Source organism: Hemiscyllium ocellatum, chromosome 34, assembly GCF_020745735.1.
Source record: "Hemiscyllium ocellatum isolate sHemOce1 chromosome 34, sHemOce1.pat.X.cur, whole genome shotgun sequence".
NCBI classification, from domain to species: domain Eukaryota; kingdom Metazoa; phylum Chordata; class Chondrichthyes; order Orectolobiformes; family Hemiscylliidae; genus Hemiscyllium; species Hemiscyllium ocellatum.
Window position 1 is genome coordinate 4928422 of NC_083434.1, and position 19142 is coordinate 4947563.

A 19142-nucleotide genomic window follows, 5' to 3' on the forward strand; every position below is an offset into this window, starting at 1 on the left:
AATCTAATCCCATTTGTCAGTTTTTGGCCCAAATTGCTCTAAACCCTTCCTATTCCTATATCCATCCAGATGCCTTTTAAATGTTGTAATTGCACCACCTCTGGCAGCTTGTTCCATACTTACACCACTTTCTGTGTGAAAAAGGTGCCCCTAAGGTCCCTTTTAAATCTTTCCCCTCTCACTTTAAACCTATGCCTGCCAATTGTGGACTCCCCCACACTAGGAAAAAGATCTATTTACCCTATCCGTGTCCTCATAATTTTATAAACCTCTATAATGTTGCCCCTCAGTCTCTGAGGCAACCACTTAACTGACCAGGCTCTGAAATCACTATGTAGTTCTGATAATGAGATTTCCCAAGGACAGATATGAAATTACACTGCACTGTTTGTTTACTTGTTTTTTTTTAAATCTACTGTTATTAACATCAGTTAATTTATTTGCGAAGGACAAAATAAACTATTACTGAGCCAAGGAGAGTTCTGTAAAGAACAGTATAATATTTTTAATTAACTAAAAATTGAGGTAAGTCTGTATTTTTAATGGGATTTCTAATGATTGCAATTAGCAAGTTTGAGAAATTAAAATTGTGTATGAAATTAGTCAATGGAGCAATCAATAGACCATTTGAGCTTCTGATTAATTGGGATCACATGGGATTCATATTGTCCTATTTTCAAATTAGACTTTATGTAGAAATTGTTGCCCTAGATAATCACAATGGATGCTGGTAACAGCTGGCTGTGTTGTAACAAGAAGTATAAAGCTGCTTATGGTGTGAGAGCTCCTGAGCAGATCCAGGCAGATTTATTTATGGATAGCTGTACATTGGGAGCTTATGTCTTATTTCAACGGTTAGACTTCACATGTACAGACTGAATTGGCTTCAAGTACCAACAGCTTCTACGTATGATCTACTTAGTTGTGTTTTAAATTAGAAAGACAGTCATACTGTATGTGGGAGAGTCTTGGTTTTTGTTTGTATGCCACCAATTTTCTTATTGATCCTTTTGCGTTGACATTTTGAAACAAAAAAAAAGTATGTGAATCAGATCACATTAAATTGACTCATATTTCATCATTAAACACACAACTTTTGTAAAATTAAAGCAAAGTATCGCGGATGCTGGACATCTGAAATTTGTATTGGAGAAAATCAGGTCATAGAGTCATAGAGATGTACAGCACAGAAACAGACCCTTCGGTCCAAATTGTCCATGCCGACCAGATATCCCAACCCAATCTAGTCCCACCTGCCAGCACCAGGCCCATATCCTTCCTGTTCATATACCCATCCAGATGCCTTTGAAATGTTGCAATTGAACTAGGCCCCATCACTTCCTCGAGCAGCCGGTGTTGGACTGGGGTATACAAAGTTAAAAATCACACAACACCAGGTTATAGTCCAACAGGTTTAATTGGAAGCACACTAGGGTGGTCTCTTTTACATCTTTCCCCTCTCACCTTAAACCTATGCCCTCTAGTTCTAGACCTCCCCACCCCAGGGAAAAGACCTTGTCTATTTATCCTATCCATGCCCCATCATGATTTTATAAACCTGAGGTCACCCTTCAGCTTCCGATGCTCCAGGGAAAACAGCCCCAGCCTATTCAACCTCTCCCTACAGCTCAAATCCTCCAACCCTGGCAACATCCTTGTAAATCTTCAGAACCTTTCAAGTTTCACAACATCCGATAGGAAGGAGACCAGAATTGCATGCAATATTCCAAAAGTGGCCTAACCAATGTTCTGTGCAGCTGCAACATGACCTCCCAACTCCTGTACTCGATACCCTGACCAATAAAGGAAAGCATACTAAATGCAGCTTTCACTATCGTATTTATCTGCGACTCCACTTTCATGGAGCTATGAACCTGCGCTCCAAGGTCTGGCAGCATCTGTGAAGTGAGAAGGGGCAAACTTTTCTAGTGTAATATAATTATTCTTTAGAACTGCAATATATATAAATACTTCACTTCAGATATGTATGCAAAAACATCAATATAGCTGCTGAAGGGATTTTTGTACAATTTTAGATTATTCATCTTCAATAACACGTTGCATATTTTAGATTTGTAGTATGACAGGCACTAGAACCAATTCATTTTTTTCATTTTTAATTTCATTTTTTTCCATTGATGTAATGAAAGCCAGAGGGCGGAGAGACTTGTGTGGTGTGACCTGTATAATATCTGACTGACTGGATGTACAGAACAGTCCCAAAATTAACCAGCTTAAAAAGGAGACCAAGGTCAGGAAAAGGTTCCAGTACAATGGAAGTATAGCACAATGGTTTCAACTTGTTCAGATTTGCCATTGTTGATTATCAATTTAAAATAATCTGAGTCGGATGGCTGGCTATAAATTGGATTAAAGATTAGAAGGAAAAATATCTAACAAATGTTTTGAGGCAGACCGATTCATATCGGGTACTTTGTGTCAAGGAAGTATACTTGGAGTTCAGAACCTCGTAAGGGTTAATGGAAGGAATGTCTTAGTACTTCAGATTTTCAGGATTACATTTAAGCTGAGGAATTGTGTTCTGAGTTTTCATTTCAGAATACAGCTAAATTATATTGAAAAGAATGGGAATGACAGGAATGAATGGAAATAAATGGACACAAGTATATAACTTTGTGAATAAATAGATTAACATAACTTCACAGGCTGGAATGTTCTCTTTTTCAGGCAGTCATGAAAGTTTTAAGGCAAAGGAGTATAACTCTCCATCTGTTATGAGGTTGTAGATTCAGAGAAGCATCTCTAGTGCTGCAGTCCATTATTGTAGCGCATGCTTACATATGTATGATTCCAAGGGTTATTGTAACCTCTTTTTGCTACCTTAGTTATGATTATGCTGCTGAGGTGCTTATTGTTTTGTTGGCTGCAGACCTAACTGTTCTATCCTGACAAAGTTGCATCCCCTGTCTTTCTCCCCCCACCCCACCCCCAAAATATTCTTCCATGTAAACTTGAGTACTTTGAAAGTCCTGCTATCCTTGTGTGAACCCAACACTAGTTGACCAACACTGATCTGATTAAGCAATGCCTCCATTCTAAAAACCCTTTTGTTTCAATACCTGTGTGTTGGCTCCTCCTATTTTTGTATTCATCTCTAACCCGACATCAATGCTCTCGAGTATCCCTGACTTTAATTGCTTCATGATTGATGGCTGTGCTTTCATTGTTGAGACCCAAATCTGGAATTCCCTTCCTGCATCTTTCTGTCCCTCTCCCTCAATTTTTAAGAAATTCCTTAAAACATAGTTTGTTGACCAAATATTTGTCATTTTTTTGTTTTATAATACTGCTGTGAAGTACCTTAGGATGTTTTAATACATTAAAGTTCTATAGTAAGAAAAGTTATTTTTATTATTCTTTGACTCCATAGCTGGCAGGTCAGCATGGCATTTTTGAGGTATACTTTGAGAGTAGCATTGCTGTTTTCAGGAGAAACTGAAGTTCGTGTTGCTGCCAGCTCCTTAAGCAGTGGCTTGGCTCCCATGTTAGCTCTTGCTACTGGGCAGGGACCGTCGAGTGTAGTGTGAAGGTGATCTCTGTGATGCTTCAGTTGTTGCATTGTGTTTAGCTAACGAGCAAGGGAAATATTCACGCTTGGCTTTCTTGATTTTAGGTGAGTACAAAAACAAAGGACAAAGTAAAGGGTTGAATGCTATTTCATTTGATTCCTAAAATCACAGGTACGGTGGTATAATGGTAATGTTGCTGTACCACAAATGATCAAGTCCTGTCATTGGCACCTTTACATTTTGTTTGCTTAATTCAGGTTTAAAAGAATTATCAGTGGTGACCGTAAAACTACCAGATTATCATCGACACATTTTGATCATTTCGTATAATGTTGGGTAGGGAAATCTGCCATCTTTTTAACTAGCTTGGTCACTATATAAACTGTCAGCAATATGCTTACATCTTCTCTGTTCTCTGAAAGAGTCTAATAGCTCAGTAGTTGTATCAAACTACTATAAAATTTCAGATGAGAATAAAATTAGACATAACATGCAGGATTAACCTAGGTTTAACATCAGGAAGGAGCACCTGACCAAATTCCTGAGACATTCTCATCACTAACTCATGCAGCAATAATCTTACATAGTCATAGCCTCAGAATTGTACCTTTCAGCTAACTTAGTCAGACTTGGATTCAGACTCCTTATCATAATTCATGGCATTGATTTTCTGATCAATGGGACAGACCCTGTAGAGGTGACAATATAACAATGTCCAGTCAAGACTGAATAGTTCTGACAATCCTCAACATTCTCAGGAACTAGGCTAAGCATAATAATGAAACTACCTGATTACTACCTATTGCCTTCCCTCAGCTAATCAATCAGTATGCTGCCATATGAAACATTCCTTGGAATAAGCACAGTAAAAGTAGCAGCGATGCAGTAGACTCTGACTATGGAACTTCAATGTCCAGCAAAACTTTCTCAAACTGACTGAGCTGGTTGAGTCCTGAAGGTCATGATTACCAGGCTGTGTCTCATCACCAGCCACAGGACCAAAGTCGTAGATTACTGTCCAATTTATGTGCCAGTGTTGCTGTGCTAAATAGGATAGATTTAGATCTAGCAGCTTAAAACTGAATCTGAGGTGTTGTCGGCAGCAGCAGTATTGTATTCCACTTCAATCTACAAGCTTAGAACCTGGCATATTCCTGACACTAGTTATTAACCTTGCCTTAATGAAGAGTATAGAAGAGCATGCCAAGAGCAGCAACAGGTGCACCTAAAACTAAACCATCAACTGAAAAAGCTAAAGCCGAATCAGAATGCCATAACCACAGAGCTGGGCAATTCCTGAACCAGCAGATCAGGTCAATGTTCTGCCATATTTGGTCATGAATTCTGATGTTCAGTTAACTAACTCAAGGAGAATGTTACAAAAATTGTCTACTGTCAATAACAGAGCCCCATATGAGCATGCAAACGACATGACTGAAGCATTTGCCCCTATATTTATACAAAAGTGCTGAGCCATTGTTCGTTCTCAGCCTTCTGAGAGCTCCTCCATCTCCAATGCCAGGTATTAACCACTTTGGTTCATTCTGCATGATATCAAGAAATGCCTGAGTGCTGTATGTGTTCTAAAGGCCAGGGGCTTGATCAAACTGTAGTTGTTATTGCTGAAGCCTTCTCCAGAATTACTCCTGCCTCTAGCAAAGCAGGCAGTGAGGTCAGATGATGTGGTTTATGCAAAGGTTGGTAGGGTGGAAGGTGAGCACCAGGGGGGTTCTGTCCTTGTTACGGTTGGAGGTGTGGGGTTTGAGGATGGAGGTGCGGGATGTGGATAGCGTTGGAGGGCATCTTTAACCATGTGGGAAGGGAAATTGCGGTCTTTAAAGAAGGAGGCCATCTGGTATGTTCTGTGGTGGAACTGGTCCTCCTGGGAGCAGATACGGCAGAGGCGGAGGAATTGGGAATACAGGATGGCATTTTTATAGGAGGTAGGGTGGTTGGATGATGTGGTTTATGCGAAGGTTGGTAGGGTGGAAGGTGAGCACCAGGGGGGTTCTGTCCTTGTTACGGTTGGAGGGGTGGTGTCAGATGATGTGGTTTATGCTAAGGTTGGTAGCAAAGCAGTTCCAGTACAACTACATCTGTGCAGCTACCTGACTATGTGAAAGATTGCCCAGCTTTATATGGCCTGTCTGCAAAAAGCAGAATAATCCCTCCAAGGAGAAGCAATGGCCCAGTGGTGTTTTTGCTAGACTGTTAATCCAGACACCCAGGGGACCCTGGTTCAAATCCCACCATGGCAGATGGTATAATTTGAACTCAGTAATATCTGGAAGTCAGAGTTTAATGATGACCATGAATCAATTGTCAAATATTGGAAAAACCCATCTGATTCACTAATGTCCTTTAGGGAAGGAAACTGCCATCCTTACCTGGTCTGGCCTACATGTGACTCCAGACCCACAGCAATGTGGTTGATTGTTAACTACCCTCTGGGTAATCAGAGATGGGCAATAAATGCTGGCTTGGCCAGCGATGCCCTCATGCTGTGAAAAAATTAAGAAAAAAAATCTATTACTGCTCCATGTGCTGCCTGTTAATGCTATTTGGGGTCCTACAATTGATCAATATACAGAGAGTTCTTGGGGTTCAAGTCCATAGTTCCCTGAAAGTGGCTATGCAAGTAGATAGGATGGTAAACAAGGTGTATGGCGTGCTTGTCTTTATTGATCAAGGAATTGAGTACAAGAGATAGGATGTCACGTTGCAACTTCCTAAGACTTTGGCTAGGCCACACATAGAGTATTGCACTCAGTTCTGGTTGCCACATCACAGCAAGGATGTGTGGAGGCTTTGGAGAGGGTGCAGAAAAGATTTACCAGGATGCTGCCTGGATCAGAGGATATGAGCTATAAGGAGAGATTAGAAAAACTTGGGTTGTTTTCTCTGGAGCAGCAGAGGCTGAGGGGAGACTTGATAGAATTGGATAAAATTGAGATGCATACATTTCTCTTTTCCAGAGTTGAAAAGTCTAAAACTGGGGGAATGTAGTTCGAGGGAGATGTGAGGGGCAAGTTTTTTACACCGTCATAGGAGTCTGTAATGTGCTATCAGGGGGCTAGATATGATAGGAAGGTTTAAGAGACTTTAGATAAGCACATGAATATGCAAGGAATGGAGGGATATGGACCAAGGGCAGGCAGACGGATGACTTTAGTTTGGCATCGTGTTTGGCACGACATCGTGAACTGAAGGACCCATTCCTGTACTATGCACTCTATGAACTATAAGTAATGGAAGGTTTTGTGGCAGTGTTACCAAGTAATATTTACTGTTGGGACTTCAGTTGAGACTTTTGAACATATTTGAAGTTCTAGTGATTGTTTTAGAATCTTGTCATGTGATTCCTTATGTTTTTTTTTAAAAATGATTGTTTGTGGGATGTGGGCATCACTGACTAGGCCAGTATTTATTGTTCATGCCCATTCATACTTGAGAAAGTGGTGATGAGCCACCTCCTGAATTATTGAGTCAAGGTGGATGGGTATATCTACAATGCTGCTAAGGAGTTCCAGGGTTTTGACCCAGTGAGGATAGAGGAACCTTGGAGTGGAATTCTTGGGTGGGGTGCTTTCATGCTTTTGTCCCTCTCGATGGCAGAGGTTGGAAGTTTGGAAGATTTTGTTCAAAGGAGCCCTGACGAGTTGTTGCAGTGCATCTTGTAGATGGTGTTCACTGCTGTCACTGTGCATAGGAGGAATAGTGGAGGAAGTGAATGTTGAAGGTGGTGGTCATTCAAGTAAGCTACCTTGTCCTTGCTGTTGATCCTGCATTCAACCAGTCAAATGAGAAAATTCAATGCTCCCCTGACTTGTGCTTTGTAGATGGTGAACAGGCTTTGGAAGTTAAGGTGAATTACACACCTCAGAATTCCTAGCTTTGACCTCCTGTTTTAGCCACAGCATTTATATGTTTGGTCTAGTTCAGTTTCTGTTGATGGTTACCTCAGAATTTTGTTACGAGGGAATTCAGTAGTAGGAATGCTATTGAATGTTTGTTACTATATAATCAACATCAACTAGATGTTGGAGATCAGAGCTGAAAATGGGTTGCTGGAAAAGTGCAGCAGGTCAGGCAGCATCCAAGGAACAGGAGATTCGACGTTTCGGGCATAAGCCCTTCAGGATTCCTGAAGAAGGACTTATGCCCGAAACGTCGAATCTCCTGTTCCTTGGATGCTGCCTGACCTGCTGCGCTTTTCCAGCAACACATTTTCAGCTCTGATCTCCAGCATCTGCAGACCTCACTTTCTCCTCAAAGATTTTAACCTACTGCGAATCCTCTTGCAAGGATGCCTTCCTTGAAGAAGCTCTCTTCCTCCCTCTACAAGGATTTCAGTGAGTCCCCCTCTCACTGCACCCCCCAGGTCATCTTCTCTGCACAGAAGCTCTTCAGCCACGTTCTCAAACAGACTCGCTACCACAGCCACATCTCCTTCCTCAGCACCGCCTGCGGAACCGACTGATCCCGCACGGACTCCGGACTACGTTCCGACCAACAAAATTTGGACCCAACCAGGACAACCAGTACCTACAACAAATCCGAAGCCTCCAGCAACAGACCTCCCTCCGGATCCTCCACTCCACGCTTGCAGCCATGCGTCGCTACCTACATTCCCTGCAATTAGACCTACCCCAGCTCAGGACAACAACAAAAAAGTCCTGAAGAAGGGCTTATGCCCGAAATGTCGAATCTCCTGTTCCTTGGATGCTGCCTGACCTGCTGTGCTTTTCCAGCAACACATTTTCAGATCAACTAGATGTTACCTACCTACTAGATACCTATAATACTGAAAAAAAGAGTTCTTGTTCATGTCTTAAAATGACCAATCCATGCTGCATATGCTGTCCACAGAATTGCAGTCTTCATAAACTATGATTCAGTCACTGCCAGCTTCCTATGAGTTCACTTCTCTTCGTTTTGCTGAATTATCATATCCTGTGATTTATTGAAGGCTTTTGTTCTTTGGTCTGCTGAGACTTCCTAAATTGACTTTCAGCAGCAAGACCCACTTCAGTGATTCCTTCTCCGAGCTTTGCTATGGTGACTTTTCCAGTCTTAAGTCACCTCAGGCTCCTTCTATTCTGTGAATGGACAAACTTTCCTTAGCATTCTGCCTGCAAGTCAATAGACAAAACAGCCTCCTCCTATTGCACACCACAGCAGATTTTATATTTGTCTGTGTGCTTCTCTCTCTTTCCCATTCTATCCAGTGATGTTTAATGGGAGTCTGTAAATCTATAGTAAAGCAAAAACACCTCATAGAGTCATAGAGATGGAACAGACCCTTCGGTCCAACCCAATCTAGTCCCACCTGCCAGTACCGGCCCGTATCCCTCCAAACCCTTCCTATTCATAGACCCATTCAAATGCCTCTTAAATGTTGCACCATTTCCTCCGGCAGCTCGTTCCATACACTTACCACCCTCTGTGTGAAAAGGTTGCCCCTTAGGTCTCTTTTATATCTTTCCCCTCTCACCCTAAACCTATGCCCTCTAGTTCTGGACTCCCCAACCCCAGGGAAAAGACTTTGCCTATTTACCCTATTCATGCCCCTCACAATTTTGTAAACCTCTATAAGGTCACCCCTCAGCCTCCGACACTCCAGGGAAAACAGCCCCAGCCTGTTCAACCTCTCCCTGTAGCTCAAATCCTCCAACCCTGGCAACATTCTTGTGAACCTTTTCTGAACCCTTTCAAGTTTCCTAACATCTTTCCGATAGGAAGGAGACCAGAATTGCACGCAATATTCCACAGTGTCCTGTACAGCCACAACATGACCTCCCAACTCTTGTACTCTTTACTCTGACCAGTAAAGGAAAGCATACCAAACGCGTCCTTCACTATCCTATCTACCTGCGACTCCACTTTCAAGGAACTATGAACCTGCACTCCAAGGTCTCTTTGTTCAGTAACACTCCCTGGGACCTTACCATTAAGTGTATAAATCCTGCTAAGATTTGCTTTCCCAAAATGCAGCACCTCGCATTTATCTGAATTAAATTCCATCTGCCACTTCTCAGCCCATTGGCCCATCTGGTCCAGATCCTGTTGTAATCTGAGGTAACCCTCTTCACTGTCCACTACACCTCCAATTTTGGTGTCATCTGCAAACTTACTAACTGTACCTCTTATGCTCGCATCCAAATCATTTATGTAAATGATGAAAAGTAGTGCACCCAGCACCGATCCTTGTGGCACTCCACTGGTCACAGGCCTCCAGTCTGATTAGATTAAATTAGATTACTTACAGTAGTTTTCCCTGTATTCCATGAGATCTTACATTGCTAATCAGTTTCCCATGAGGAATCTTGTCGAAAGCCTTACTGAAATCCATATAGATCACATCTACTACTCTGCCCTCATCGATCTTCTTTGTTACTTCAAAAAAACTCAATCACGTTTGTGAGATATGATTTCCTACGTACAAAGCCATGTTGACTATCCCTAATCAGTCCTTGCCTTTCCAAATACATGTACATCCTGTCCCTCAGGATACCCTCCCACAACTTGCCCACCATCGATGTCAGGCTCACCAGTCTATAGTTCCCTGGCTTGTCTTTACCACCCTTCTTAAACAGTGACACCACATTTGCCAACCTCCAGTCTTCCGGCACCTCACCTATGACTATTGATGATACAAATATCTCAGCAAGAGGCCCAGCAATCACTTCTCTAGCTTCCCACAGAGTTCTCGGGTACACCTGATCAGGTCCTGGGGATTTATCCACCTTTACCTGTTTCAAGACATCCAGCACTTCCTCCTCTATAATCTGGACGCCAGCTATTTCCCCACAGCCTATGTCTTCCATATCTTTTTCCACTGATGCAAAATATTCATTTAGTATCTCCCCCATTTTCTGTGGTTCCACACAAAGGCCACCTTGCTGATCTTTGAGGCGCCCTATTCTCTCCCTAATTACCCTTTTGTCCTTAATATATTTGTAAAAACCCTTTGGATTCTCCTTAGTTCTATTTGCCAAAGCTATCTCGTGTCCCCTTTCTGCCCTCCTGATTTCCCTCTTAAGTATATTCCGACTTCCTTTATACTCTTCTAAGGATTCACTTGATCTATCCTGTCTATACCTGACATATGCTTCCTTCTTATGACTCTATGACTCTAAACCCTCAATTTCTTTAGTCTTCCAGCATTCCCTATACCTACCAGCCTTCTCTTTCACCCTGACAGGAACATACTTTCTCTGGATTCTTGTTATCTCATTTCTAAAGGCTTCCCATTTTCCAGCCGTCTGTTTACCTGTGAACATCTGCCTCCAGTCAGCTTTCGAAAGTTCTTGTCTTATACCGTAAAAATTGGCCTTTCTCCAGTTTATAACTTCAACTTTTAGATCTGGTCTATCCTTTTCCATCACTAATTTAAAACAAGTAGAATTATGGTTGCTGGCCCCAAAGTGCTCCCCCACTGACCTCAGTCCTCAGTCTGTTTCCACAGCAAAACAGTAGGCTCTGGTCTGAAATATCGCATACATATTTTGGCTCCAGTCTCCATGGTAACCAAGTCACAGACCAGTCATTGTGCAGAACCCTTGTCAGCTCATTTTATTTGGCATGAAAAAGACAGTCCAAAATATAATCAACTTATACAATGTGCTTTCATAATGTTGCTCACCTAATAATCTGCTATTAGCAACGTAGTTTGAGTTCTTTGAATCACTGTTCCAGATTGACAGGTTTTGTCTAAATGTGGGCAAGAGAGTTGAATTTGAGACCTGAGATCAGAATCACTGTCCTTGACACTGTAGCAACATTTTAAGAGTGTAGTATCAAGGAATGCTAATCAAATTGAAGTTAATAGGAATTTGGGAGTATTTGGAGAATGCGGCCTGCGTGGCTTAGAATCATATCTAGTAACACAAATGAAGATGATTGAGTTGTTCAAGGCCAATCACCTCAATACATAGACATTGCTGCAGAAATTTCTTGGGACTGATATTTCTGATTAACTAGTTCAAAATTCCTTGGGACAGTAACCTCACCTGAACCAAAATTGGCTGCTTAGTCAATAGCTTTCCCTGCATCATTATGTCAGAAGTGGGTATTTTTGCTGAAGATTGCATGGTGGTTAGCAATCACAACCTGCTCTGATAATACCCACAGAGAGCCACATGTGGCCCAAAGAGCCAAATAGGCTGCTGAGCGATGAACAGCATTCGTTCCATTTATTCAAGGCAATAACTATCTCCAAAAGGAGAGAGTCTAACTCATCTCCCCTTGACCTTCAGTGGTATAATTGGGGAAATCAGAATCAACATCCTAGAGATCACATTGACCTTAAACTTGACAGCCCACACATGGTGACTGAGAGCAGCTCATTTGGTTTATGAGTAGCTCACCACCTCATCCATTCTTGCTGCCCCTAATTAAGCCCTGTACACCAAAGGCAAATGTGATCGAATACTATGCGCATATTTGGATGAGATGCAGCCTCAACAATACTCGAAAGTCAAAACCATGCATGACAGGCCACTTTATTGGCACGCTATCCTCCATGTCAAGGGTTCACTCTCTACATCACCAATGCACTGTCTACCATCCGCATAGTGTAGCAGCACTTAGCAAGGCTGCTTTTACACTGAACCTCTGCTACTTCAAAGTTTAAGGACAGCAGGTGTACTGGAAGGCCTCCACCTCTTGCTTCCCCACCGAGTTGCACTTCATTGATACTTGGACCTACATCACTGGTTCTTCATTATCACTGGGTCAAAGTTCTGAACCCCCTAACTTGATAGTATTGCAGCATTACTTTCACACAAGCTAGTTGTTCAAAAAAAAGTTGTCTCTCTACCAAATTCTTGAGTGCAATTAATATTGGTTTTGTTAATAACTTTCCCTCTTCATTGAAACTCCAGTGTGGAAACAGGCCATTTGAATCAACAAGTCCACACTGATCCTCCGAAGAGTAACCCACCCAGACCTATTCTACCCTATTACAATACTCTACATTTACCCCTAACTAATGCACCTCCCCTACACATCCTTGAACATTATGGGCAATTTAGCATGGCCAATTCACTTAACGTACACATCTTTGGATTGAGAGGAAACTGCAACATACAGACACTGGGAGAATGTGCACACTCTACACAGACAGTCACCAGAGGCTGGAATTGAACCTTGAACTCTGGCGCTTGAGACAGCAGTGTTAACCACTGAGCCACCATGCCGACTGAGACAAATGAGATTTAAGAAGTTAAAGAAAATCAGCTGAATGCAATATTAACTTTGAATTGTTTAAGTGATTGTCAGACTAAAATGCTATGGGACCTTGTGTACAGCGTCAAAATCTCTGGTTTACAAAGTTGAATCGCTGGAGAGCTTTGTATACCTTCTTTACCTTTACATCTTTAGAAAGGAACATGGAAGGAGCAGTAAACCAAGACTGTTCTGCCATTTAATTAAATCCCGTATCATCCATATCCTAATTCTGTTTACTTGGTTTGTTACTATAAACCTTAATTTCTAAAAACCTTTCATAACAAAGACCTAAGAATGTTGCATGTTTTTTGAGATTTGCATGGAGTTGTAGGAGGTGCAGAGGGTTCTACGGTTTAAGTAGTCCTTGTATGATGCAGAAGGGATTTCTCGTGTAGTGCAAATCTTAAGATTATTATTAAAACTGTTCTGAAGTTTATTTAAGAAAATTTTCTTTCTAGATATATTGTAAACTCTTGATCGTTTTAAACCTCAATTAGTTGCTTCCTTAATTTTCTGTATTCGAGGAAATGCAACCTAGTCTATACCATATTTCCCTCATCATTTTAGCCATTTCAAGAATAGTACCAGAATAGTTGTATTGTGGAGAAGCTGTGCAATATGTACTAAAATACACTACTGATATGAATTCAGAATTCCAAATTTGTTTAACTGGAGCTTTATACAGCTTTAACTTAACTTTGGTCTTTAAATTTACATTTCTACTGTTTGGAGACAACTATGCTTAGGTATATAGTGCTCTCTGTTAAGCAGGTCAGTTAAAATTCCAGCCAGGCAGGAATCAAGCACCAAAGATGATGTTTTGCTAATGGCCCTAAGCTGCACCTACTAATGTCAGGTAGTTGCCATATTTGCGCACCAAATTGTTTAATCCGGAGCATCGTCAACTGGGTGGCTATGACCATCTTGTCCACCATTATTTACAAATACTATCGTGCCCCTAAGGTGATCTTTGACAAGTTTGAGAAAGGGCTGTGTTGATTCCTCATTGAGTGGAGAGATTGATGGCGCACCCTGCAACTTCGGAGTTGGGAAGGTTAGGGTTTGATCTGTGGATTCCTCATGGAAAGTTCAAGACTGAAGCATTACTGTGATGAAGCATACTTTTTTTATGTGAACAATCTTTTGGTAATAAGGCCCATGTTTATTGACAGCACATACATACACACCAGGCATGTGAAATTCATCTGGACACATGTACACATACTAAGTTTGGCTTTAAACTTATTCTCGCTGTGAAGAGGGAAGAAGGGGTCAGCTTTGCAGAGGAAAAGGGGAATATCTTGGAAGGGGCAAGGGTTGGGAGAAGCAGAGGCTGTGGTCCCATCCTCACTCTCACAAAGCTGTTCCTCCCCTTCACCCCAACACTGCCCTCTCTCCCCTACCAGGCCTCCTTCTGCCAATTCCCTTCATCCCAACTTTGCTCTCTGACCTCCCTCCCCTTACCTTGCATAAGTGTTATTACTTTGTGTCTGATGTCATTGGAATTGTAATCATGAGGCATTTTTGGAATTGTGCACAATTCTGGATTGCAGTGTGTGCATAGTTGGAAGCAATACTGAGTATCAGCGGACTCTGGCTATTAGTAATTAGTATTTATTTGCATACTTTGTATTTTTTCTAGATCATTATTTTCCACTGATGTAACATGGCCACCAGTATAGTGAAAAGACTGCAATCTCTCAAGAAGTTAGCCTTTCAGCTGAAGGAAACTTGTCCAGCAGAAGCACGCTACCTTTTGTAAGTAATAGATGAGTGGATAATTTTAACCAGCCTTTTTCACTGCTGTTGCTGCTATGTTAATGAACCGAAAAATGTGGTGTGCAGATTATTTCCTGACAAACTGAGACTTCAAGTGGATCAACTTATGGGAGTGACCAGATAATTCACAAATTGAGGTATTATCATAATTTTGCATCTGCCTGCTTGTGCCATTTTGTTCATAGTCCCTGTTTTTAACTGTCAAGAATATTAAATGCTTTCAAGTATGAATAGAAACGGATTTTTGGTGATTTTAATGATTTTGATGTAATAACTATTTCCCTATTTTCAGTCCTTTTTTGCACTAATATTTTTAGTAATTGTGGCAGAAAGAAACTTGTTTGCAATAATTACCAATTAAAACTAAAGGATAAAATAGTTTTAAACAACTCTGCCAGGGGAACATTGGAAAGAAACAACTTTTTCTCACTTCATTTTCAGGATCTCTCTTAATTTGGTCATGATTACGTCAGTGCTCCATCACCTCTAATGCATTTAGCTATAGTGCATTTTAAAATATTATTTTTATATGTGGATGCTGGAGTTTGGGTACAGAGAATTGTTTTTAGTCAGAGGAGAAGATTTGGATTGACTGGGAATCTTAGCTTTGAGTGAATCCTCAGGAATGAATTCTGTCAGTTTCAATTTGCTGAGACTGTGAAAAAACAATCTTGCAGTTTAGGGAATCACAAAAATTGAAAAACTCAAAAGACTCCTTTGGAGATTGGAAGAAATTGCTTTTTCATTATTCATGGTCCTTCTCCCTGAGATGGATTTATTGTAGCATGCTGGGCAGCTGAAGAAGTGTATTTTATATTATGGCAAAGTGGATTCCAGACTTCTATGTTACTTTTCAAGCTTCCTCTTCTTCACCTTAAAGGAAATCTTGTGGAGTACCTGTGGTTGGCCAATCTTGTTTGGATTATTCCCAGTCTATAGTATCCTTGTAAAGGATTTCCATTGCTGGAATCTTGGCTCCATTATGCCTTTCTAAACCAGTGCTTCTCAATTTTTTTCTGGTTGTGAGCCAGTTTGGGCTTAAAAATTGCCAAGATCCTGCATTTTGACTTAGCTGGCTTTAAGCCCAAATATTTCTGGTGGAATTTGTTGGGTTTGGTTTATGCAGGAATTTCTTTTATTCTGTCTTACAGTAATGCAACATTTATCCTGCAGTGATGTATCTGACTCAATTATTGAGTCCAAATGTGGGCAGAGGGCAACAATGTCCAAGTATGGGTCACTACTGTGAAAGATCAGCAGGCATGGGTCTCCAGTATGTATCTGTTGTTGTGGTTCTGTTTGCCAAGCTGGGAATTTGTGTTGCAGATGTTTCGTCCCCTGTCTAGGTGTCGAACTCATGTTGCTTGTCATCTGCGTGTGTGGCTACTAAAGTTAGCTGGTCGTGTCATTTTGTGGCTAGTTGGTGTTCATGGATGCAGATCGTTAGCTGTCTTCCTGTTTGTCCTACGTAGTGTTTTGTGCAGTCCTTGCATGGGATTTTGTACACTACATGGGTTTTGCTCATGCTGGGTATCTGGTCCTGGGACAGTTCGACTGGGACAACACTACTATTATAGGACAAGCCAAACAGAGAACAGCCAGGGAATTCCTGGAGGCATGGCACTCATCCACAGATTCAATCAATAAGCACATCGACCTGGACCCAATATACCAACCACTGCAATGGACAGCTGGAACTGACAACCAGAAGTGGCAGAGACAAACCACTATAAATGCCGGAGGTACCGTCACATTAGTGCTTCACAGGAAGCTCCCAAGCACTGAGGATGTCACCTAGACAGGGGACGAAACGTCTGCAACACAAATTCCCAGCTCGGCGAACAGAACTACAACAACGAGCACCCGAGCTACAAATCTTCTCCCATACTTTGAGTATGTGTCTGTATTACAGATGTCTTTGGTAAACATAGAGCCATAGAGATGTACAGCATGGAAACAGACCCTTCGGTCCAACTCGTCCATGCCAGCCAGATATCCCAACGCAATCTAGTCCCACGTAGCAGTACCTGGCCCATATCCCTCCAAACCCTTCCTATTCATATACCCATTCAAATGCCTTTTAAATGTTGCAATTGTACCAGCCTCCTCCACTTCCTCTGGCAGCTCATTCCATACACGTAGGAAAAGTTGCCCATTAGGTCTCTTTTATATCTTTCCCCTCTCACCTTAAAATTATTCCCTCTAGTTCTGGACTCCCCCATCCCAGGGAAAAGACTTTATCCTATTTATCCTGCCCATGCCCCTTCATAATTTTGTAAACCCCAGCCTGTTCAGCACCTCCCTGTAGCTCAAATCCTCCAACCCTGGCAACATCCTTGTAAATCTTTTCTGAACTCTTTCGGGTTTTGCAACATCTTTCCGATAGGAAGGAGACCAGAATTGCACGCAATATTCCAACAGTGGCCTAACCAATGTCCTATACAGCCACAACATGACGCCCCACCTCCTTTACTCAATACTCTGACCAATAGAAGAAAGCATACCAAGCGCTGCCTTCACTGTCCTATCCACCTGCAACTCCACTTTCAAGGAGCTATGAACCTGCACTCCAAGATTACTTCAGCAACACTCCCTAGGACCTTACCATTAAGTGTATAAGTGCTGCTAAGATTTGCTTTCCCAAAATGCAGCACCTTGCATTTTATCTAAATTAAACTACATCTGCCACTTCTCGGTTCATTGGCCCATCTGGTCAAGATCCTGTTGTAATCTGAGGTAACCTTCTTTGCTGTCCACCACGTCTCCAATTTTGGTGTCATCTGCAAACTTACTCACTGTACTTCTTATGCTCCCATCCAAATCATTTATGTAAATGACAAAAAGTAGAGGACCCAGCACCGATCTTTGTGGCACTCCACTGGTCACAGGCCTCCAGTCTGAAAAACAACCCTCCACCACCATCCTCTGTCTTCTACCTTTTGAGCCAGTTCTGTATCCAAAGGCTAGTTCTCCCTGTAGTCCATGAGATCTAACCTTGCTAATCAGTCTCCCATGGGGAACGTTGTCGAGCGTCTTACTGAAGTCCATATAGAATCACATCTACTGCTCTGCCCTCATCAATCCTCTTTGTTACTTCTTCAAAAGACTTAGTCAAGTTTGTGAGACATGATTTTCCATGCACAAAGCCGTGTTAACTATCCCTAATCAGTCCTTACCTTTCCAAATATATGTACCTACTGTCCCTTAGGATTCCCTCCAACAGCTTGCCCACCACTGAGGTCAGGCTCACCGGTCTTATGTTTCCCTGGCTTGTCCTTACCACCCTTCTTAAACAGTGGCACCACGTTAGTCAACCTCCAGTTTTCCGGCACCACACCTGTGACTATCGATGATATGAATATCTCAGCAAGAGGCCCAGGAATCACATCTGTAGCTTCCCACCGAGTTCTCGGGTACACCTGATCAGGTCCTGGGGATTTATCCGCCTTTATGCGTTTCAAGACATCCAGCACTTCCTCCTCTGTAATCTGGATATTTTGCAAGATGTCACCATCTATTTCCCTACAGTCTATGTCTTTCATATTCTTTTCCACAGTAAATACTGATGCAAAATACTTGTTTAGTATCTCCCCCATTTTCTGCTGCTCCACACAAAGGCTGCCTTGCTGATCTTTGAGAGGCCCTATTCTCTCCCTTAATGTCCCTTAATTTCCCTTAATTCTCTCCTTTAGTCCTAATTTATTTCTTAACTCTTTGGATTCTCCTTAACTCTATTTGCCAAGTAAAAAATGAGGTCTGCAGATGCTGGAGATCACAGCTGAAAATGTGTTGCTGGTCAAAGCACAGCAGGTTAGGCAGCATCTCAGGAATAGAGAATTCGACGTTTCGAGCATAAGCCCTTCATCTATTTGCCAAAGCTATTTCATGTCCCCTTTTTGCCCTCCTGATTTCCCTCTTAAGTATACTCCTACTGCCTTTATATTCGTCTAAAGATTCACTCGATCTATCCTGTCTATACCTTACATATACTTCTTTTTCTTAACCAAACCCTCGATTTCTTTAGTCATCCAGCATTCCCTATGCCTACCAGCCTTTCCTTTCACCCTTACAGGAACATACTTTCTCTGGATTCTTGTGATCTCATTTCTGAAGGCTTCCCATTTTCCAGTCATCCCTCTACCTGCAAACATCTGCCCCCAATCATTTTTTGAAAGTTCTTGCCTAATGCCGTCAAAATTGGCCTTTCTCAAATTTAGAACTTCAACCCATGTCCAGGAGAGTGGCTGAAATGTGCCAGTATTTTCAGGTGTCCCTAGTCGATGTACGAGAGATGCAAGGAATGTATTGATAACATGAAGGCAATTTCTCTGTGCAGAATTTTGAAAATCATAATAAAAATAAATCCAGTGTTTTAATCAAAACTAATTTCTGTAACAGTATTATGTTTTCAAATATAGAAACGTCAGCAGTCGTAGAACATGTTGGCGTTGCTGTTTTAAATCTGTCTTATGTTTCATCTGTTTTTGCATAATGTTCCAAAATGTTGTTTCAAAATAATCCTCAAGGAGCAGTTGAGAGTATAGATCAGAGCAATAGACTTCAAATATTACAGCAACAAATTAGCTTATTTTGGTCATGCCA

General features: G+C 41.6%; 1 protein-coding gene across 2 annotated transcripts in view; it reads left to right on the forward strand.

Annotated features, from left to right (window-relative positions):
* Positions 1-19142, forward strand: part of c34h18orf21 (chromosome 34 C18orf21 homolog) — a 69452-nt gene that overhangs the window by 19089 nt on the left and 31221 nt on the right. For both annotated transcript variants that reach the window (XM_060850194.1, XM_060850195.1), the window contains exon 2: positions 14404-14519. In XM_060850194.1, the coding sequence (XP_060706177.1) occupies positions 14428-14519 (92 nt within the window). In that variant the 5' untranslated portion in view covers positions 14404-14427. The remainder of the gene's footprint in view (positions 1-14403; positions 14520-19142) is intronic.